At 34.3% G+C, this 21,707-nt stretch overlaps 3 protein-coding genes across 3 annotated transcripts; all 3 read left to right on the forward strand.

The window, feature by feature from the left end:
* The first annotated feature begins 347 nt into the window (after nucleotides 1-347).
* Nucleotides 348-2,890, forward strand: LOC119809122 (olfactory receptor 8B3-like). Its single transcript, XM_038321900.1, has 2 exons — nucleotides 348-356; nucleotides 1,952-2,890. The coding sequence occupies exon 2, from the start codon at nucleotides 1,958-1,960 to the stop codon at nucleotides 2,888-2,890; it is 933 nt and encodes a 310-aa protein (XP_038177828.1). The 5' UTR covers nucleotides 348-356; nucleotides 1,952-1,957.
* A 5,998-nt stretch (nucleotides 2,891-8,888) lies between these two features.
* LOC119810415 (olfactory receptor 145-like) lies at nucleotides 8,889-9,830 on the forward strand. Its single transcript, XM_038323874.1, has one exon. The coding sequence runs from the start codon at nucleotides 8,889-8,891 to the stop codon at nucleotides 9,828-9,830; it is 942 nt and encodes a 313-aa protein (XP_038179802.1).
* Nucleotides 9,831-12,469: 2,639 nt separating this feature from the next.
* LOC121677130 (elongation factor 1-alpha 1-like) lies at nucleotides 12,470-12,886 on the forward strand. The gene has a single exon (XM_042054706.1). It carries the CDS (start codon nucleotides 12,470-12,472, stop codon nucleotides 12,770-12,772), a length of 303 nt encoding a protein of 100 aa, XP_041910640.1. The 3' UTR covers nucleotides 12,773-12,886.
* The last annotated feature ends 8,821 nt before the right edge of the window (nucleotides 12,887-21,707 follow it).

Here is a 21,707-nt window from a genome sequence, read left to right on the forward strand (position 1 = left end):
TGATGTGAGCTGCTGTTATAGCTTCCCTACCATGATGGGATATAACCTCAGGCAATGAACCCATGTAAGCCATTTTTCAATCTGCTTCTGTCAGGCATTTATCACAGCAACAAGAAAATAACCAGTACTGCATCTAAAGGTGAAAGATTTTTCTACAAAAATAACAGTATGAAAAAAATAAAAAATAAGACTCATTGACCGAACAGGATCATCAAATAGAAATTTCTAGCATGTGTTTTATAAGTAACACTTTCTCAAGATATATAAGTCATTAAAAGAAGCACTGCTTGTATTTCACATGACAGCATTGTAGGTTACACGCTACAACACTCTCCACATACCAGGTACAGAACTTGGTAAGCAAAAGTACAGTGTGGACAATTCTTATTTAAATGTGGAAACAAATCTAAGTCATAGATACCCTACAGAGGCTTAGAGGATTGGGGAGATAAGAGTTTGTCTTTTTACATCCACTGGGGAATGACACCACAGAGTAAAGAGAAAGTACAAGACTAATTTTGAATCCCTCAAGATGTAAAGACAGATTATCATCTAGTGTGTAAAATAATCCCCAAGTTCATTATTCTAAATAAATGCTAATCTCTGGGGAAGAGGCAGGCACATTGCCATCCTGCTTATAAGCAAAAGTCTTCTACAGGGAAGCTCAGATGAAAACTTCAGAGACTTCTCAACTGGCAGTGTGATGATACTACAGATCGTTTTTTCTTCTTTTAGTAAAGACTTGAAATATTAATCTCAAATAATTTCTTTAAAATTCATAGATGATTCCAATATATTTAAGGCATTAAGTCCTGACTATATCTTGCTAGAATGACAAGATATGAATCCTTGGAACCTGAAATTTTGTACAAGATAAACAGCGATAAATAAGAACCCAAAAGCTCTTTAAGGTTTGGACTGGGATGTTTAACAAAGGGAATGGTGTATTTCTGACTCTTTTGCCTGCACTTGGGTCTATTTTCCTCCTCTTGGGTTATCTTGTCCAGCCTCATTACGATGACTTTTGCCTGAAAACATTTTATCTTATTTTGTTGTGTTTGGTTTCTGTCTCTTGGAGGCTTGCTCTTCTCTGAAGAGAAACAGGTGTACTTGACCAGAGGGAGAGGGAGGTATGGGAGGGATTGGAAGAGTGGAGGGGGAGGGAGGAGTGTAATTGTATTAGTGTATTTTGGATGTATTGTAAGAGAAAGAATGAAAGAGAGAGAGAGAGAGACAGTGAGACAGACAGAGAGACAGACAGAGAGACAGAGAATGAACTCCAGGCCTTGTAATAGGTTTCCTAATATAGAGTGGTCTTTTGAAATGCTGTTTCTTCCCTATCCAATACAACTTGAGGCTAAGTGAAAGTAGCAGAAGAAAGCATTTGGGAATGAGAGAGTGGTAAGAGGCGTTGATGGCTATTGGAATTGCAGCATATCTATTAAGGTTCTTTTGAATGAGCAGAACTCAAATATTCAGGATTTATGACTCTCTGCCATGGAGTAGCAGATACATCAATCTTGTTCTTATACTTTTATTTTGGACACATGCTTATAATTCATGCCATAGAAGAGTACAAGAGTAGAATCTGTAGCAGCAGAAGCCAGCACTGGCTTGCCAAGGCTTCTACTTCAGACTTCACTGATGTGAAGAAAGCTCTAATAAGGAACAAATTAGGTAGATTGAATAATTCTTACTCCTTTTGTCATTTTCTTCATTTTTGAATGCATCTTTTATCGAAAAATAGTAATAGTAATAGTATTGAAATTTGATACTGCTGGCCTTAAGACTGTAAAATAATTTGCTTTTGATTTTAATAGTTGATTCTGCATACATATTTGGGTCTAGAAAAAGCATTCCCAGAATATAAATCACAGGTGATGAGAATCCATGTCTAGTGTGGATCATCGCCTAATATAACTCTTTTTCTTGAGTCTACAGATTGCCATAGAGAAGAATGGATGCAGTAAATATATCTTTGGTGACTGAATTCATTCTGGGAGGATTAACAGACCAGCCTGATCTCCAAATGCCCCTGTTTTTTGTCTTTCTAGCAGTGTATATGGTCACTGCACTGGGAAATTTGGGTTTGATGATTCTAGTTTTGCTGAATTCACATCTTCACACACCTATGTACTTTTTCCTTTTTAACTTGTCCTTCATAGACTTTTGTTATTCTTCTGTGTTAACTCCAAAAATGTTAATGAACTTCATATTAAGGAGGAATGTCATTTCTTATAGGCAATGTATGTCTCAGCTCTATTTCTTCTGTTTTTTTGTTGTTTCTGAATGCTATGTGCTGACTTCAATGGCCTATGATCGCTATGTGGCTATCTGTAATCCACTTTTGTATAATGTTGTCATGTCCCCTCAAGTCTGTTTAAATCTAATGCTTGGTTCCTATTTGATGGCATTTTCTGATGCTGTAGCTCACACTGTATGCATGTTGAGATTGACCTTCTGTAGTGCAAATACCATCAACCACTATTTCTGTGACATCCTCCCATTGCTCCAGCTTTCCTGTACTAGCACCTATGTTAATCAACTTGTAGCTTATGTTGTAGTCATCATCAACATCATTGTTCCCATTCCTACCATAATTATCTCCTATGGTTTTATCCTTTCAAGCATCTTCCGTATCAGTTCCTCTGAGGGCCGGTCCAAAGCCTTCAGCACCTGCAGCTCCCATATCCTTGCTGTTTCTCTGTTTTTTGGTTCTGGAGCATTTATGTATTTCAAACCCTCCTCTGCTGGATCTGTGGATGGAGCAAAAATCTCTTCTGTTTTTTATACCAATGTAGTTCCTATGATGAATCCCTTAATCTACAGTTTGAGAAATAAAGATGTTAAAGTTGCCCTAAGAAAAACTTTGACAAGGTGGAAGGTTTGACTGGGTTCAATGTCTTCGTGGCTGCACTTTTGAGTACAGGTACGGTTTATATTTAGTCAACACTTTTGTTTGGCAGCTCTGTATCTCTTGTTTTTCTGAGAAAATGTTCTTAATTTATTTTTTTGATTTATTGAAACAAAAGAAAATATTACCAGAGAAATGTAAGATTCAGCATGATATCATGAAATGTGTATGTATGTGTATATAATAATAAAACAAAACTGTCTGCTTTTCATCATATTATGAGACTGAAATTAATGAAAAGAAACCACAGAAGGAAATTATTTCCTGGTCTAAAGTAATGAAAAGATACTTCTTCACTTTTGTTATAAAACATATGCCAAAAGCAACCTGGAGGAGGGGAATAGTTTCTCTGGCATGCAGCTTACAGTCTATCAGTTAGGAAAATGAAGGAAAGAATGTAGAAGTGGAGCTAAGCACACAAAATGGAGGAATTCTTCTCAGTGGCTTATTTTCAGAGCTTTGCTTTGCTTACACATGCCCAGTAGTATTACTTCCTATATTGGGCTGGACCATCTGACATAAATCATGTATCAAGAAATTGCCTCTCAATTCACATTCATGGGCAAACCTAGAGGAAACAATCCCTCTGCTGAGGTTCTGTTTTCCCAAGTGACTTAGTTTGTGTCAAACTGGCAAAAGCTAATCAACAAATATGAATTAGATAATCATAGTCTATACTCAACTCAAGCATTAATTTATCAGAGATTCTTAAACTTTTTCCTTTTGCAAGGACATTTTAACAAAGAACTTTTTACATAACTTTTTACATAGACATAGACATATTGGTATATTGTACATATAACAAGAAAAAAAAACTACAATGTAATTATTTATAATAATTTAAATAAATTTATTTTAATACATTTGTTGTTTCTAGTGTGTTTGAGTTATGAGAGAAATGTAGAGAGAAAGACATGTGTGTGTTTATGTGTGTGTGTGTGTGTGTGTGTGTGTGTTACAGAGTATAAAAAAGATCTGAGGAAGTCTTGGATGTCAGTATTCATGTTCCATCCTGTTTTAGGGGATAGAGTTTCTTGTTCAAAGATCGGTTTCCTCTTCTAGTAGCACATTCACATATAAATATTTACCTCTTTTCTCAGTTTCAGAACATTGATATGACAGTTTTCAGCTAGAACACCAAGCTTTGTGTGGATTCTGTGGACCTGAAATTGGGTTCCCACACTTGAGCTGCAAATGAGCCATTTTATCAGCCCCTGAAGCAGTTTTCTGAAAAGCATGTCAAACTTCTCAGCTCTAAAAGAAAATATTCACATATTAGTAAGAAAGGTGTGTTTATTTTAACTCATATATGACATATATCTTGAGTGAATGATGAATATTGCATGACTAGGCCATCTTCAACACTTCAGAGTTTGTAAATATTTAACTATATAATAGTCACCTCTTTTTTTGTAAATTGAACTATTTTGTCAAAGTTTGTTTAGGGCAGCTTCAGAAGTTTTCAAACTTCCACCCAAAACCCAAGCCAATGTTCATTTTAGTTATTTAACATAATCTTGTATGTGGAAGGTGTGCTCATGGGTTTTCATTTTATATGAAGAAATTTAGGGAATTTTAATGCAGATTTCACTGAATTGTAGATTTCTTTTTCCATTATGGCCGTTTTCACAATATTAAAACTACCAATCCATGAGCATTGGAAGTCTTTCCATCATGTGATAGTTTCATTTGTTCTTCAGTGTTTTAAGTTTCTCATCATCCTGGTGTCCTGTGCATAAAGTTAGTTGTTAAGTGCATAATCTATGCTGGTATAGTTGAATCTATATATGTAAATATGACCAACACACATATAAGACTTCACATAAAGGTGCAAAAGGAGATATTTGTAATAGCTTTAAGGAATCTGACATATCTGACAAGTTGTCAATTAAAGGAGATATTTTGCTCATCAGTGGATGGTGTACAGAAGATAATAGATGTTGTAAATTACAAGTCAGAGACACAAAATAAGAAACTTTATGAATGATGGGAAAAGGCAACCCTAATGTGGATTTATTGATCATTTGAAAAATGCTTTTCCATTATTTGACCAAAAAACCCATATGCATGTTCTACACAGGTCATATAGGATGAGAAACTGTGAAAATGGAAAATTTCTGTTGTAACCTTATCCAGTTGTATGACAGATTCTGTTTATGCCGATTTGTCAATGTGTATGAGGTGCTAATGAAAGCTGATTCTTTTGAAACTTTTAGAGTGAATGAGCCTTTGTACATCTATACATGGAACATCTGGATATATCTATTATAAACAAACAAAGAAAATTAAAGAAAACAATGCTTCAATATCACATTTACCCTTTAAGCTAATGCAGAAGACAATGAAAGCAAGGAAGATTTTATAACATTTTTCAGTTATAGTAGGGATGACACATGCTCACTGAGAATCGTGAAAGATGTTGACTAAGCGTTCTGAGGAGACCACCAACCTCATCTTTCTTACATGGTGCAGTAGGAAATCCACCAATATCATTGGAACCCTGTAGGTGAATACATTGGCTTAGCTTTATTTGAAAGGTTGAGTATTTTGATATTAGTGGGAAAAAATCAGTATTGACTCTAATGCTCACCAGACATTAATAAACTGGCATAACAAAATTTTTATATCTATTTATCTGTTTGTTTATTTGTGTATCTGGCTATCAATTCTCTTTTCTGTCTATTGATCTATATTGAACAAACTGTCTGAGTTGCCCCCCAAAAAAGTTTTAGCCCCCAAAATTCATAGCTTCTGTGATTTCATATGGGTTACTTAAAGTTTTAAGATAGTCCTATCTTGACTGGTCAACATAATTTCCTTTTTCTTTTATACATTAAAATAAGTTTGAGAGATTTATATAGCTACTGTGTTTCTTAAGTTTTAAAAAGAAACTAATTAATTTCAAATGGAACAATACAATTTAAGCTGAAATTACTATTTTTTCTCTAAGGAATACCTATAAAAGTTCAACCATATAAGAATCTCATGATGGATTTCAAGTGAATGCAAGAGTCATCTTTGGGGGTACACCATCTAAAACAGCAGTCCAACGTATGTTGTACCCTCTCAACTTTGATCCAATCTCAGTTGGATGAACTGAAACCAAACTGTCCAGCCAATATGCAGGGTACAAGCTTTATACAAAAATGAATGAAAATATGAAAAGGATATATTAAGGAAGCTTAGAATGATTCTTAACAAGCAAGTGATCTGCAATCTGTTCCATCCTTGTGTATAGTTTACAGTAAAAGGTCAATTTTAAGTGAAAATTTTATTGATTCTGCAGAGACAAAAGACAATGCCCTTAGCTTACAAACACATGTATATCCTGATTAATAAATTAATATATTTTTTGAACTGTGTGAGTTACATAAATTTCAAATAAATCTTGTTTGTATTTGTTTCTGAGTGTATACTGTCTGTCTATAGTCTTCCTAATAGAATATATATTTTTTGTAAATTGTTACTTTTTCAAATGTTAAAAGGCCTATTTTTGAATACTAAGATATTTCACATTGAATACAAAATGATTAAAGCTGTAATATATAAATTTTACATGCAAATCTGTTAAATATATGACATCAGGTAGTAAGCATTAATCTTTAAATTTGGCACTACATAGTAATATATGACAAAAGAAGATTTTCATATAAAGCCTGAGACTCTGTGAGCATATTTCATCCAGACCTGTTCACCAGACCTTTTTCATCTCTGCATGCTAGCGTCTATTATTTCTCTTTGTTTCCCTACATTCCTATCAACTATACGTATATAACTGTATGTATCTCTATAAAATATTAGAATGGAAGAGGAATATCATGATATTTATCTTTCTAAGACTGGATTTATTTATATCTATTTAATTTCTATTTATATTATAAAATTTAGGGTATTATATAATTGACAACATAATAAAATGCAAATTATTATTAATAATATATTAATGTCAACACACAAAATATGTTATATGATATATGTTTATATTATATAATTATTTAAATATTATTAACATAATAAGTCAAAGGAAAGTAAAGAGAAAGATTATTAATTTGAGAGTGAGATAAAGTATGAGATGGGAGTGCTTGGGGGAAGAAAAGGTGCTTGATACAATTATATTTTATTTTCCTAAACATTTAAGAGTTGTTATTTATATATTTTCATAGTTTTATTTTTGAAAATTAAAATGAATTACATATTTCCCTTCCCTGCTTCCAACCCTTCCCTTGAAGAACTTCTTGCTCTCTGTAAAATTCAGGGCCCTATACCTTTATTCATTGTTACATATATCCATATATTTTCTTAAGTATGTAAATACAACATCTTAGTCCATATAATGATATTTCTTTTTATATGAGTTCATAGCTGATCACTTGATATTGATATTGGATAACCAATTAGAGTAGGTTTCTCTGTGAAAAAATCAATTTGTTCCACTCCCAGCCTTCCATAGAATTGTCTTCAGTTCTATAGGGTTGAGGCCCCATGAAATTTTTTTCCTCCTATGTTAGTATGTCTTCTGGGGTCATTTTTTTTTCTGAAAAGTATTTATAAAAATAGCATCTGTAATGTTCTGGCAGTTCAGCACTTAAGATTACTTGCTATAACACTGTACAACTTTCAGATACAGAATTTAGTCCAGAGCAGGACCTGTGGATAATTTTCACTTACCTACAGAAGCAAGAGAGGAAGAAAACCAAACTGAGATTTCCCTTCAGATCACAAGACAAATGGGTAGGCAAGAGTCTATCTTTCTATCAATGCCGGGGCATGCATGTTCTCTAGAGTGAATGGAAAGGATGAGTGTAATTGTGGGTCCCTCTGGAAATTAGGATCATGATTCAGGGTGTAATTCACTTTCCTCGGCGCCCTCTTTGATTTAAATATTCTCCTGTTGGGACATCCTTCTGCCCTGCTTATAAACACATACATCCCGAGTTTAAAGGGCAATTTCCCTGTTTCCAGAAAGACTCAAGACATTAATTATAAATAATGTTCTGCAATTCGGAAAATGGTACAGGAAAATTTAATCTTGTGTATATCTTCTTTGAACTGAAATATCTGAAACCTCTGAATCTGAAATATTTATACTGATAAACAGGGATAAATGGGAAAGTAAGCAACCTCTAAAGTTTGGATTGAAAATTTTGAATTTCTGAATTCCAGGTATACTAACACCTTCTTTTTCTTTCTTTTTAAATGAATGTTTGTTTTTTTTTCTTTCTTTTTAAATGAGTGTTTGTTTTTTATTGTATGGATAGAAGATAATTTTCAAATAGTGTAGTCTGATTACAGTTTCCTCTCTTTCAACTCCTCTGATGTCCTCTCCTCTCATCCAAAATCCATTCCCTTTCTGTTTTTTAAAATATGATGACCGTAGCAACTTCTTCCCTGTCCTGTTCAAAATGACATCCAAATGACACAGTCAGAAGCAGATGGATTAGAGTGAGGAGCTGGTGGTCACTGGAGTTGCAGCATGTTTGTTAGGGGTTTCTTGCATGGTCAAGGGTCAAGTCTTCTGGAGTCATGACTCTAACATTGGTGCAGGAAACATTCTTGCAGACCTCTCTTTTTCTTTTAGTTTTAGATTAGGCACATGATTTTCATACATACCACAGCAAAAGTGAATCTGGACCAGCTGCAAATCCTGTATTTTCCATGCATCTACTTCCAATTTTGTTATATGGAGGCCTGTATTTAAAAAAGAAAAAAAAAACAGGAAATAGGAGAATATTGAATCCTTCTTAGTGTATTTTTTATCTTGTGCTTTATTTTAGAAATAGTAAAATTTCAATATCAATATCTTTCTTAGTTAAGAAAATTTGTTTGTGATTGTGACAATTGATTCTACATTCACAGTGAAGCTTGAAAAATTATTTCCAGCATATATATCATGAATGAGAAGGACCCATAACTATGTGAATATTTCACTAATACAGCTCTACTTTCTGTGTCCACAGATTCCTTTAGAGAAAAAATGGACACAGTAAATGTCTCAGTGGTAACTGAATTCATTCTGGTAGGATTTGCAGACCAGCCTGATCTCCAAATACCCTTGTTCTTTCTGTTTCTAGCAATGTATCTTATCACTGCACTGGGAAATTTGTGTTTGATAATTCTAACTCTGCTGAATTCTCACCTCCATACGCCTATGTACTTTTTTCTCTTTAACTTGTCCTTTATAGACCTCTGCTATTGTTCTGTGTTCACCCCCAAAATGCTGACGAACTTTGTATTAAGGAAAAATTTAATTTCTTACAATGAATGTATGACCCAAGTCTATTTCTTTTTTTTTTTTTTTTTTTTTTTTTTTTTTTTTTTTTTTTTTGTTATTTCTGAGTGCTATGTGTTGACTTCAATGGCCAATGATCGCTACATGGCCATCTGTAATCCATTGTTGTATAATATTGTCATGTCTCCTACATTTTGTTTGAACCTTATGTTTGGTTCATACTTTATTGCATTTTCTGATGCTGTAGCTCACACTGTGTGCATGCTGAGACTGTCCTTCTGTGATGCCAACACCATTAACCATTATTTCTGTGATATATACAGAAGCACATACATCAATGAACTTGTCATTTTTGTTGTTGGGAGCATCAACGTAATTGTTCCTACTTCAACTATCTTTATCTCCTATGGGTTCATCCTTTCCACCGTCATCCGCATCAGCTCCTCTGAGGGCAGGTCCAAAGCCTTCAGCACCTGCAGCTCCCACATCATTGCAGTTTTTCTGTTCTTTGGTTCAGGTGCACTTGTGTATTTCAAATCCTCCTCAGCTGGGTCTATGAATGAAGGAAAAATCTCTTCTGTCTTTTATGCCAATGTGGTCCCCATGTTGAATCCCTTAATCTACAGCTTAAGGAACAAAGATATAAAAATTGCCTTTAGGAAAACCCTGAGCAGCAGGAAGTTCTAAATGGACAGGGTTGTCTTTATGCCTCTTATTTTTACACAGAAATAGTTCCAATTGATGTGTAATATTATATTGGGAGACATCATTTTCGTTCATAGAAAATGTTTCACATCTCATTTTATTTTTTCCAGTTTAAGAACAGGCAGATTCTCTTGGTATAATCTTGAAGCTATATCTGATTCTTTCTTCATTAAATGAAGTCTGAGTCTTCCAGATTTGATTTTAGTATTTCTAGAGTTGTACGTCTTCTTTTAAGTCATTTATATTATTTCCATGCTCTGTCTTATTTAAAAATTAATATTATTGAAACAATTTAGTCTTCCCTATTCATTAATAGTTTGCTTTTTCCCCTCTATCAATCTAAATCAGGTTTTCAAATAGACCAGTGAAGGAGCACTAGCAGCGTGGTTTCCACTTTGTGTGGGCTTATTTTGAATACATGTTTAATTAATTAATTAAATTTAAGTAATGTATAATTCAAACATCTGATTCTTTTTTTTCTTTACATTTTTCCATTTGAAAGCAACATATTCCTTTCGATTGCCAGTGCAATAGGTATGATTTATTGGTTATTGATAGCTTATTGCAAACTATAGAGTATCCTAATTGTTCCAGGTTTTAGCCAACCTATTAATTCACATGTTCTTTTGAATATTTTATTACTATTTTAGAAATATGATCATAATATGAAACTGGATTATGGTTGTCTGTTGTGGAACCCTGTGTCCAGAGTTTCTGCAGTGGTCACTTTATTCTGAATTGTTTCTTTGGTTAGAAAAAGCCAGGATTTTTGCAGTAATGAGTTTAGTTCATGTATAAAATTAAAATTATATAATTAGAATGTTTCAAGTATCTAGTAACTCAACAAATAAAGTCCAGGGACAGAAAGTGTGCCAACAAAAGTCATTAAACCAGGAGCCACAAATAGGGACAGTGAGTAAATAGTTTTCCCCTGCAATTGGCTCACTGGGTTTTTTTTTTTCTAATTCCATCCATTTTTTCCAGTTTATTTATTTTTATTAAAAATTGCCATCTCCTCCCCTCCTCTTCTCCCTTCCCTCCCCTCCCCTCCAGGGTTTTGGCAATCATAGTGTCATCAGAATCTTAACTTTCTTCTGTTGAGCATTGCAAATATTTCCCTTGATTTATTAATCTCTCATTACCTTTCTCACCAACAATGATTGTGCGTTAGTATTGTTTGGAGTAATGAAGATTACTTTATTGGACAATGAAGGCAGGCTATATTTGCTGAGTTCAAGTAGAGTGAGAACATCTAAGTCAAAAAATAAAGAGAGTGGCCATTGAGACTCTAGTTAGGATGAGAGCTTCAGACAGTGCAGGGCAGTCAATGGAAGCCTCTGTGGCTACTTTTAGCTTTTAGCTTTTCTGGAACTTGATGTTGTAGGGGCTATGTGAGTGGCTGCAGCTCATACCCAGGGTGCTGAAAGCAAATGCTTCTCAGGAGTGAAGGCAGTGTAAAAGATTTCTACAATAACTTTACAGAGGCTAATACTCTTTTTCAAGCGCTCTTTTTTTTTGTTCTTTTTCTATGCTGATGATAGTGTCCTACATCTAGCTTTTATATACTTCTTCTAAAATCTATTCTCTTATAGGATCCTTGAAGCAAAGAGGAGCTAAGTCACTCACCATAGCAACACAAAGGTCCAAGACCATAGTAGCAAAACCTCAACAAGACAAGGGGGGTGCACAGTTTCCAATGACATCTTTGAGACACAGACCCATTGTTAGTAGACTTGCACTTGAAGAATTGGCATGCTTTTCTTAGTAACCTTGGTTGGACTTTTGTGACTCTTAGTTTTCATTTTTTTTCTTTTTCTATTGTATTTATGGAGCTATATATTTTTCTCTGCTCCCCTTCCTTCCTCCTCCTTCCTCCTCCTTCCTCCCACTTCCCCTTTTACCATGTCCCTTTATCCCCATGCTTCCAGTTTACTCAAGAAATCTTGTCTTTCTCTACTTCCCATGTATATTGGATCCATGTGAGTCTCTCTTAGGATTCTCTTTGTTTTGTAGGTTCTCTAGGGTTGTGAATTGTAGGCTGGTTTTCTTTTCTTTATGTCTAAAAGCCACTTATGAATGAGTACATATTATATGTCTTTATGGGTCTGGGTCACCTCACTTAATATGATGTTTTCTAGATCCATACATTTGCCTGCAAATTTCAAGATGTTATTATTTTTTTTTCCACTGTGTAGTTCTCTATGGTGTATAGTTTTCTTTTCACAAAAAGTCTTTAGTTTAGTTGAACTTATTCTGAGGTGAAAATGAGCTAATTATGTGTAGTTAGGAAGGCAGGCTTCTAGGTGTCTGTAGTCCTTGTGAACAATATATCTAACTGTGAAAAATGTCCCAATATATATTCTATATATCAAAACTAAATGCCTAAAGAAGAAGTCATGTATTTGACCATCTACACATATATGTGCTCATATGAATGAGATGCAATCATAAGATTACATGTATGAAAATGCATCGTATCAGGGAGATATCATAGCTGTTATTATACAAGTGAAATTACAGAAAAATAAGAACAGTTTTCAGAATAAGCTGTAATTGTTTTGTGGTATGTAATAGCTCATAATAAATACAACACAAAAAAATAAATAAATACAACAAATAACATGAAAATTGTGAGGATGAAATCATATCTCTGCAAACTTAAAGAAAAGATTGATCGTCGTTCTGGCAAGAAGCTGGAAGATGGCCCCAAATTCTTGAAATCCGGTGATGCAGCCATAGTTGATATGGTTCCTGGCAAGCCCATGTGTGTTGAGAGCTTCTCTGACTATCCTCCACTGGGTCATTTTGCTGTTTGTGACATGAGGCAGACAGTTGCTGTGGGTATCATCAAAGTTGTGGACAAGAAAGCTGCTGGAGCTGGCAAGGTCACCAAGTCTGCCCAGAAAGCTCAGAAGGCTAAATAAATATTATCCCTAACACCTGCCACCCCAGTCTTAATCAGTGGTGGAAGAACGGTCTCAGAACTGTTTGTCTCAATTGGCCATTTAAGTTTAGTAGTAAAAGACTGGTTAATGATAACAATCCATCATAAAACCTTCAGAAGGAAAGGAAAATGTTTTGTGAACCATTTTTTTTTGTGTGTGTGGCAGTTTTAAGTTATTAGTTTTCAAAATCAGTACTTTTTAATGGAAACAACTTGACCAAAAATCTGTCACAGAATTTTGAGACCCATTATAACAAGTTTAATGAGAAATCAAAAAAATAAAAAAATAAAAAAAAAATTAAAAACCTATCTCTGGAGAGGTTAAATAACTTAAGTTAATTGACAATTAAGAAAAGTTTAACCCAAAGGAAGATAGAGGTAAGTAAATTATTCCATCATTGTTGACTTTCATATGGGTTTCCCATAGAGGATTTCTCTGCAAAATGAACAAGATACCTACCAAATGGACTGTAATAGCATAATGAAAGTATCAAGCACAAAGAGATTATTTCCAAATAAATACTGAAGAGCTGCCTTTTTCCCTTTGTGAAACAATGTGAGTGGATAAAGTGTTTATAGTCAAGAGTCTTTTTAAAGCAGTCACCTGAACCTGGGCTGTGGTGTCACACACCTTTAATCCTAGCACTTGAGAGGCAGAGATGGGCAAATCTCTATGCATTCAAGGCAATGCTGGTTAGTTCCAGGACAGCAAAGGGCTGTTTCGCAGAGAAACCTATCTCAAGGAAACAAAAGAAGAAACAAACAAACAAACAAAAACAAAAAAAAAATGTAAAAAGAAAACAAATCATGAAACATGAAAAATTGTAGTTACTCTGGCAAGACATTTCATTCTAGATAGAGTAGATAGAGGCTATGCTCCACAGTGTTTAGGAACAGAGGAATCCCACGCATCCTGTTGTCCTGTTTTTGTTTTCTCAAAATATAAATTAGTGAGGGGATGTTATATATTAATGTAACATCAATCACAAACAGAAGTAAAGCATATTCACTATGGAGGTCAACCACTTTTTAGACAGCACAGGACACACCCAGACACAAAGTTATTGGCATAGGGAGGACAAGTCGGACAGGGAAGAGAGAGGAGCTGCCTCTGGATCTGGCAAAGAGCAAGCAACGAGCAAAAACTAAAGTTTTTTCGCTTATTTATATATTTTTTAATAGTTGGTTTTTAAGGAGAAAAAATGTAAATGTGTGTTAGGGTGAGTTGGGAAATCATACTTGGCTAGGTTAGCCAAATGATGAATTTTGATTATTAGACCTTGTTGTTTTGTCTCAGGAATAATTCAGTTGAATAGAATTGTAGAGTGTAATAAAGATTATTTTTTAATAATAGCGCTTTAAAAAGAGTGTATTTTCATTCAAATTTATAGAACTTTATTTTACCCTCTTCTGCTATCTCAATAAAGTCTCATAAAATTTGAAAAAATTTCAAGTATTTGTTAGAAGTATTATTACAATTGCTGCATGCTAGGGTCAAACCCAGGGATTCACTTGAATTAGTAAGTACTCTACTACTTACCGATATCCCCAGAAAATTAATATGCCCACTCCATTTGCTAACAATAAAAATCTAATTAGGAATTTAACAATTCTATGCACCAAAAAGAAGGATAAAATATTGAAGAATTAAAGTATTTTTCATAATAAAAGACCTCAACAAATGTACACTGAAAACTGTCTAACATTGTTAGAAGAAGTGAAGTCATTAATTCACATAAAAATACTTTGCTCATAACTTAGATATGTCATGGTTGATATAATACTTTCACAGTCATACTCTTTCCCCCTGCATGCCTACACACACATGTGCACCCACACAACAGAAATAGGCACATTTGTACCTAAAATGTAACTAATGAGGAATTAACAAAGAGCTGAAAAATGTGCAGGAGAAAACCAAAAAAAAACCCTGCTTTAAGAAATTAATGAGATAACAACACAGAAAGCACAACTTTTAATAAGGGGTCAGAAAACTTACTAGTGTTGTCAATAATTTTCCAAAGCTGTCAGTAGAACCAGTGCTATACCTATCACATCCTAATGACATTTTAATATTAACATTCATAAATATCAAGAAACTGTGAATATGCAAAGCAACCATGAGAAAAATATAAACTACTCCCACATACAAATTTCCAAACTTATTAAAAGCCTACGATGATCCAAACAGTGAGGTATGGAGATATAAGAGTGTTGGAACACTGTCTAAGAATAAAGTCACTCGAGGAGAATTTCGAGTGCTTCTAGAAATACTCCAAGAAAACAAGACAAGAATCTTATGACTTCGATTTTTTCAAAAATAAAGAACTATTGATGGAATATGCTTTTGTGCCCTCCCAGGTGTAGCAGATATCTGTGAGTTAATCGCATATTATTCATTACAACTGGCTATTGTTGTTTATATTCTTATAAGGAAAAACGTATCTGTGTCATGTGTGGTTTGTGCTTGGGATTACACAGTTTACTCAAGCAACTCTTTTTAACCCCTAAAGTATAAATTATCTGATATTCTGACTACCGTTGTCTATTGCATGAGACTATAGCCCACCTCATTTATAGGCCCCATTCTACTAGTTCCCACTGCCTCAAGAGTGGTAAAAGAAAAAAGAGATGGAATAGAGAACCCAGAAACAAGTTCTGAGATGAAGTTTTAAGGAACATTTGAAGAAGTTTCCAAGAACATATGTCAGGTGGAATGAGCACTCTTTTCAAGTAGGGATAACTGAAAGTAAACATGCAAGTAAGAATATTGGACCCAAAATAGACACTGCATATATCTTACTCCAAGTGGGTCAGATACCCAGAGTTAAGATTTTTTTTAAAAAAGTGTTTATGGGAAAAACACTGCCAAAAACTGAGTCTCACAAGTGGTGATGACTTCTATAGAGTAACACAAAAGCACAGGCAGCCATAGAAAAATAGAGGAGATTCACCATGAGTACACTTCTCTCATGTAGGTAAAACTGTCCACTTATGAGAGTATATACCATTGACTTAAGCAGATCTATAATCACCTAGTAGTCTACCACCTTGTCACTCTGTCCAAGAGTTTCTAGATTGAGTTAAGAGAACTGGAAAAATACACCCTGGCTCTAGCTGCACTATTATATGGACTGGCTTCCAGGCTGATTGAGAAGGATAAAATAAGTCAAGCAGTGACAAATATTTCTCTTTACTGACTGTGTCCAGTGTGGCCAGCTGGCCATCACTTCTGCTACCTCATTCTTCATCATGATGCTCTTTTTTTATTTCTCTTTTTTTTATTTTTCCATTCAAAAATTTACACTTCCTCCCCTCCTCCCATTCCCCCCACCTTCCTGCCTTCTTAAGAGAGGGCAAGGAACCCTGCCCTGTGGGAAGTCCAAGGCCCTCTTCCCTATATCCAGGCCTAGGAAGCTTTGCATTCAAATAGACTAAGATCCCCAAAAGCCAGTATATACAGTAGAAACCATTCCCAGTGCCTTTATCAATGGCTTCTCAGTCAGCCCCCATTTTCAGCCACATTCAGAGAGTCCGGTTTGATTGCATACTCATTCAGTCCCATGATCATTTCATTAGATGCTGGAAAAGCATTTGACAAAATTCAACACCCCTTTATGATAAAGGTCTTGGAGAGGTTAGGGATACAGGGATCATATCTAAATATAATAAAAACAATATACAGCAAACCAACAGTTAATATCAAATTAAATGGAGAGAAACTCAAAACCATTCCACTAAAATCAGGAACAAGACAAGGCTGTCCACTCTCACCATATCTCTTCAACATAGTGCTTGAAGTTCTAATGTGAGCTCACCAAATCCACTGTGATGCTCTTTACCCTGGTCTGTGAGCCATAAAGTCCCCCTTTCCGTTAAGTTGTTGTTACCATATATTTTGTCTCAGCAATGAGAAAAGTAATTGCTGAATCACTGAGAAGAATATTTTATAACCATAGACTATACAGATAACACTTTCCTTAGCCCACAATGACAACCTGCTAATGAAAAGAGCCATGTATTGTTTATACATGTCTACAAGGAAACGTGCAAATTTTCAATGAGCTCATTTCCAGTTCTCACCATCGTTAGTCAAGAGAAACATTTAAACCAAAACTACTATCAGATGCTAATCCTGCAGATCTTTGTAAGACAAAACAAAAGAAAACAGACAAGTGTTGGTGAAGATTCAATTATTTAAAATCTCAACACAATATTTATAAGAATTTGGATGTGGTATTGTTGCTGGAAAGCAGAGGAGAAGCTACTCAAAAATTAAATATCCAAGCTGGTGAGGTAACTTGAAAACAGATATGATTGTTTCAGTTTATAAAGGTATGTGAAATTCTCAAAGAATAAAAATTCTTACCAAGAGAATGTTAACATTACCTATCTAAACTAATCTCCTAAAATATTTGTGGAAGTTATGATCCCTGGTTGAAACTATTCATAATTTTGGTACTTTTTATTTGTTTTGGATGAGTCCATGATCACAATGATTTACTTCCATTATTTCAGCCACTATACGTATGTTCTCAGGAATATTTTATGTCAATGCCAAAATGAACATTAGGTATCTACAGACAATAGCATTGTCTAGTTCCTGGAATGTATTTTTGTTGTTGTTTTGTTTTTTAGAGATAGGGTTTCTCTGTGTAGCCTCAGCTGTAGTGTAATTTGCTCTGTAGACCAGGCTGGTATCCAACACAAAAATCTGTCTGCCTCTGTTTCTGGAGTGCAGAGATTAAACCCATATGCCATCACTGGACCCAGCAAAATGTTTCAACTGAACTGTGATACTGAACATAATAGTTAAAGTCCTTACTGTTATACACTAGGCTAATTGATCTTGAAAAATATATATAAATTAATGATAAATAAAAAGTTTTTAAATAATGAGAATACAATAAATATACAATATATTGAAAAACAGAAAACAGATCTGAATATGTTTCTCACATTGCAAAAAATTTCACACAGTGAGTTATATAAACGTAAACATTGAAATTTAAGACTTATTGAAGACAATAAAAGAGAAAAGATTTATGATTTAGGAATAGACAAAGTATGATATTAAAAGTAAAACCTATAGGAGATAAATATACCAATTGCATTTCATAAAATAAAAATATTTTTCTTCTAAAATATAATATTGAGATAATAAAATTATACGCCCCATTACTGACTGGACTAGTTTCTCAGATCAAAGTGTCCAGTGGGTTTTAGAAGTAACAACTAGGCAAAGAATTTGATTCTTTAAATTTTTTTAAAATATATGTTATTAGCATTCTTTAGGTTATAAGACTTGAACTCATTTCTAAAATCCTTAATTTTTTTCAGAGAAAGTAATTAGGAGGCTTGGAGTATATTCACCTAGAACTTCACGATTAAGGTGAGTAGAGAGGCAACAACATATTCCTCTATAGAAATCTAAATAAATGGGTAAATTAAAGGTTATATTTCTATCTCTGCAGGAGGGAATATTTTCCCAAAGAGACATTTGTATACAATTTTAAGTCTTTTAGAAACAAAAGGCATATTATAATCCAAGTTGCAAATGCAACCCTTTCAATTTCTTCCTATATTCAAATTCTATCCTCTTGTGAAGGGAGTAACTATACTTCTACCCCACTTATAAGCAAGTGGTTTAAGCCATTTATGTCACATTGAAAACATAGCCTTATCTGACAGTGTGAGGATCATAAAGTTATTTCCTATGCTGTTGGAGAACACTTAAATGTCTAATCACAAAATATCATCTGTACTTCAGAAGTATCTCTAGAGTATATCAGGTATTAAGTCTTAACTACATTCTCTGACTAGAAACAAAGAACCTATGCCTGGCAATCCAAAATTGCTCTTCTATAGACACTGAAAAGCAAAGGTAATAAATCTCTGAATTTTTGCTGATATGTTGATTTTTCTGCATATATGAGCATCCTCCTTAATATGAGATGGACTGAAACATATCACTTATTTCCTTTCTTTTGTGATTCAGGCATTTAAGTGAAATTATAGAAAAGAATGTTTATGGAGAATGTTAAAAAACTGTAGTGGTCTTCCAAGTTGCAGGATACCTCTTCATGGACAGGATTTACACTTTTGTAGTCCATGATTTTTACTGTGTCTTTGAGTACTTAAAAAAATTCTTTTAGCTGTATCCCTAGATGTACCACAGACAAATCTGCATCTATGGTCAGCTTTAGTTGCCTTGGCCTAGTTGATAAGACAGAACTTAGGTAGGCAGAGTAGACAGAACTGAATTCTGGGAAGAAGGGCAGATGCCATGGATCTCTGCCTGAGACATGCTGGTTAGAATCTTGCTGATAAGCCACAGTCACGTGATGATACACAGATTAACAGAAATGGGTTAAATTAAGATGTAAGAATTAGCCAATAATAAGATAGAGCTAATGGGCCAGGTAGTATTTAAGTGAATACAATTTCTGTGTGATTATTTTTGGTGTAAGCTAGCCAGACCGGCAGGACAACAAGCAGCTCATTCCTCCATGCTACAGCAGATCTTTGGATAACAGGGACTCTTACACTGGGAGATCTATATTGGCTGCATTTATAGGAAATAGAGCAGAGTGAAGACAGTCGAAGAGAGCATCTGGCCCTGGAGAATCTTGGAAGAAATAAAGAGGTTTTTTTGTTTTTTTTTTTTTTTGTTTTCCCTGAAAGGCAGGAAAATAACTGTCCCCATGGCCTTAACTTTTTCATGAAAATTTCTAGAAATAGTTTAGGGATTTTATTTTTTCTTGGTAGGATAAGTTGCAAGCTATTGAATAGAAAAGTTAAACTCAAAGAGTGACTGAAGACAAATTCTGAATCCTTGGCTTTCATGTACAATTCTCATATAGAATTTAAGTTGCAGTTTGATCAAGGTAAAGCTAGAAGATAAAGATATTTTTTTAAGGTTGAATTTTTGGTGAACAAATTAAAACAATGTCTTTTAGAAGAAATAGAGAATTAGAAAGCACAAAATATCCATAGCAGATTTAAAAAGATATCTTGAGTTGAAATTTGTCATTTTGCCATTTCTAGCCTTTAACTCAGTATTTAGTTGTGTTTGCCTTGTAAGAGATGTGTTGTCTATTTCAGGAACTGGCCATTTCTAAATACATGAAATTTAATTTACCATTTACACTGGCCTATTATTTGTGCATGTATTAATATTCTTGGTTTTAACTTGGAAATACTTGTTAGAAAAAAAGAAAGTAAATTACGGTTTTTGAGTGGATTTTTACTTATTTACTTACTTTTTTACTTAGTGTTATTCTAAAAATTTATTTTCTGATTTTATCTTTCATTAATGGTCCTTGGCCATAATATCAGTGGTCCAAATGTTTGGCAGAATTGACTGGGGTCTCCTCTTCCTCCCCCTTCGCTCTTCTGTGCATTGATGTATACCAGGTTAGTTCCAAACATTGCTGATACTCTTCTAGGACCAATTTTACATCTTTTGCACCTTTCTAGGCCATTTTCTTGGCAGGGTGGAGATAATGAAGTCTCACTTAAGTTCTTGATCTATAATGCAAACTCCAGAAAATTATTACAACACAATCAGATGGATAAGGCACAAATGGATGAAGGTTCTATCAGGAAGGATTACACAGCCATTGGCTGATGAGGCCTACTGGCTATTCCAATTATTCAGGAAGCTGAGATAAAAATGATGGTAAAATTGAGGCCTACCTGGACTGTTGATCAGTACCAGTCTAACCAGGGCAACTTAGAAAAAAAATGTCTGAAAGTCAAATTTGAAAGAGAGGATAGAGGGAGGGAGAGATGAGGCAAGCTAGTCTAAAACTCAGTGATAATGAACTTATCTAACAAGTGAATTTCTCAGTCTGATGATTAGTAAGACACATAAAAAGTAGTACATGAAAGGATCAGGTATATTGTAAATACCCTGTTTATAACAACACATACACATTATAAGTTATTTGTTTTATACAAATGTGCTTCAGTGCATTATTTATTCAAACATATTAATGTTAAGTTTCTAATAAAATATTATGAAACTTTAATTAGATTGTCATTTATGTGAACAATAATGTTGTCAGAAAGAATCTCAAGTATAAAAGATTTGCTTTACTAGAAATAATCTAGAAGAATGAAATCAAAAGAAACAATGGGACCTATATATTCTCTGCAGATCTGTATACCAGGTCCAAACATTGACTTTATATCTAATTTTCAATCTGGATTTTTTTATTTTATCAGTTACACTGCTTTATCTCAATAAAGCCTTTCCTTAATGAACTTTTTCAAATACATATTTATTTTTAAAGGTTTATTTTCTCTCTGTGTGTGTTCACATGTATGCATGCACATCTAAGTGTGAAAGTTCCCATGGAGTCTAGAAGAGGACTCTGGATTTCATAGAGCAGGAATAACAGATGATTGTGAGTTACTTGTGATGGGAGTCGGGAGCCAAATGGATGTCCTATATGTGAGTAGGAAGAGCCCTTAATTACTTATTCATCTTCCCATTCCCTTCAAGCATGTGCTATTATTTTCACTGTTGTTTTACACAGCTGGATATAGAACTTAGGGATTCACATGCACTAAGCAAGTACTACACTTTAGAGGACCATTGTTGGCACATTGAGTTTTCATTTTTGAATGTGTTTATTTCTTTTATTTCCAAAGGAGAAATATGGCTGGCATTTCTCAGGTTCAGATAGTTATTTATTCAAAGAGTCATGAGCTGTGCTAGGAAATAAATATGACATTTTTTAGTTGTGGATCAGTGTAAATGTCATGTGTGTAACTCAGGTAATATTCAGAGGGCTTCCACTGTTTCTTTAAAATCCCAATTAAGAAATATGAAACCAGGCATCTGTCACTGGCACTAAGATCTGACTTTGGAGTCATGAAAGCAACCTACATCTTTCCTATCAACCAAT

Source organism: Arvicola amphibius, chromosome 3 (assembly GCF_903992535.2).
Source record: "Arvicola amphibius chromosome 3, mArvAmp1.2, whole genome shotgun sequence".
Lineage (NCBI taxonomy): Eukaryota > Metazoa > Chordata > Mammalia > Rodentia > Cricetidae > Arvicola > Arvicola amphibius.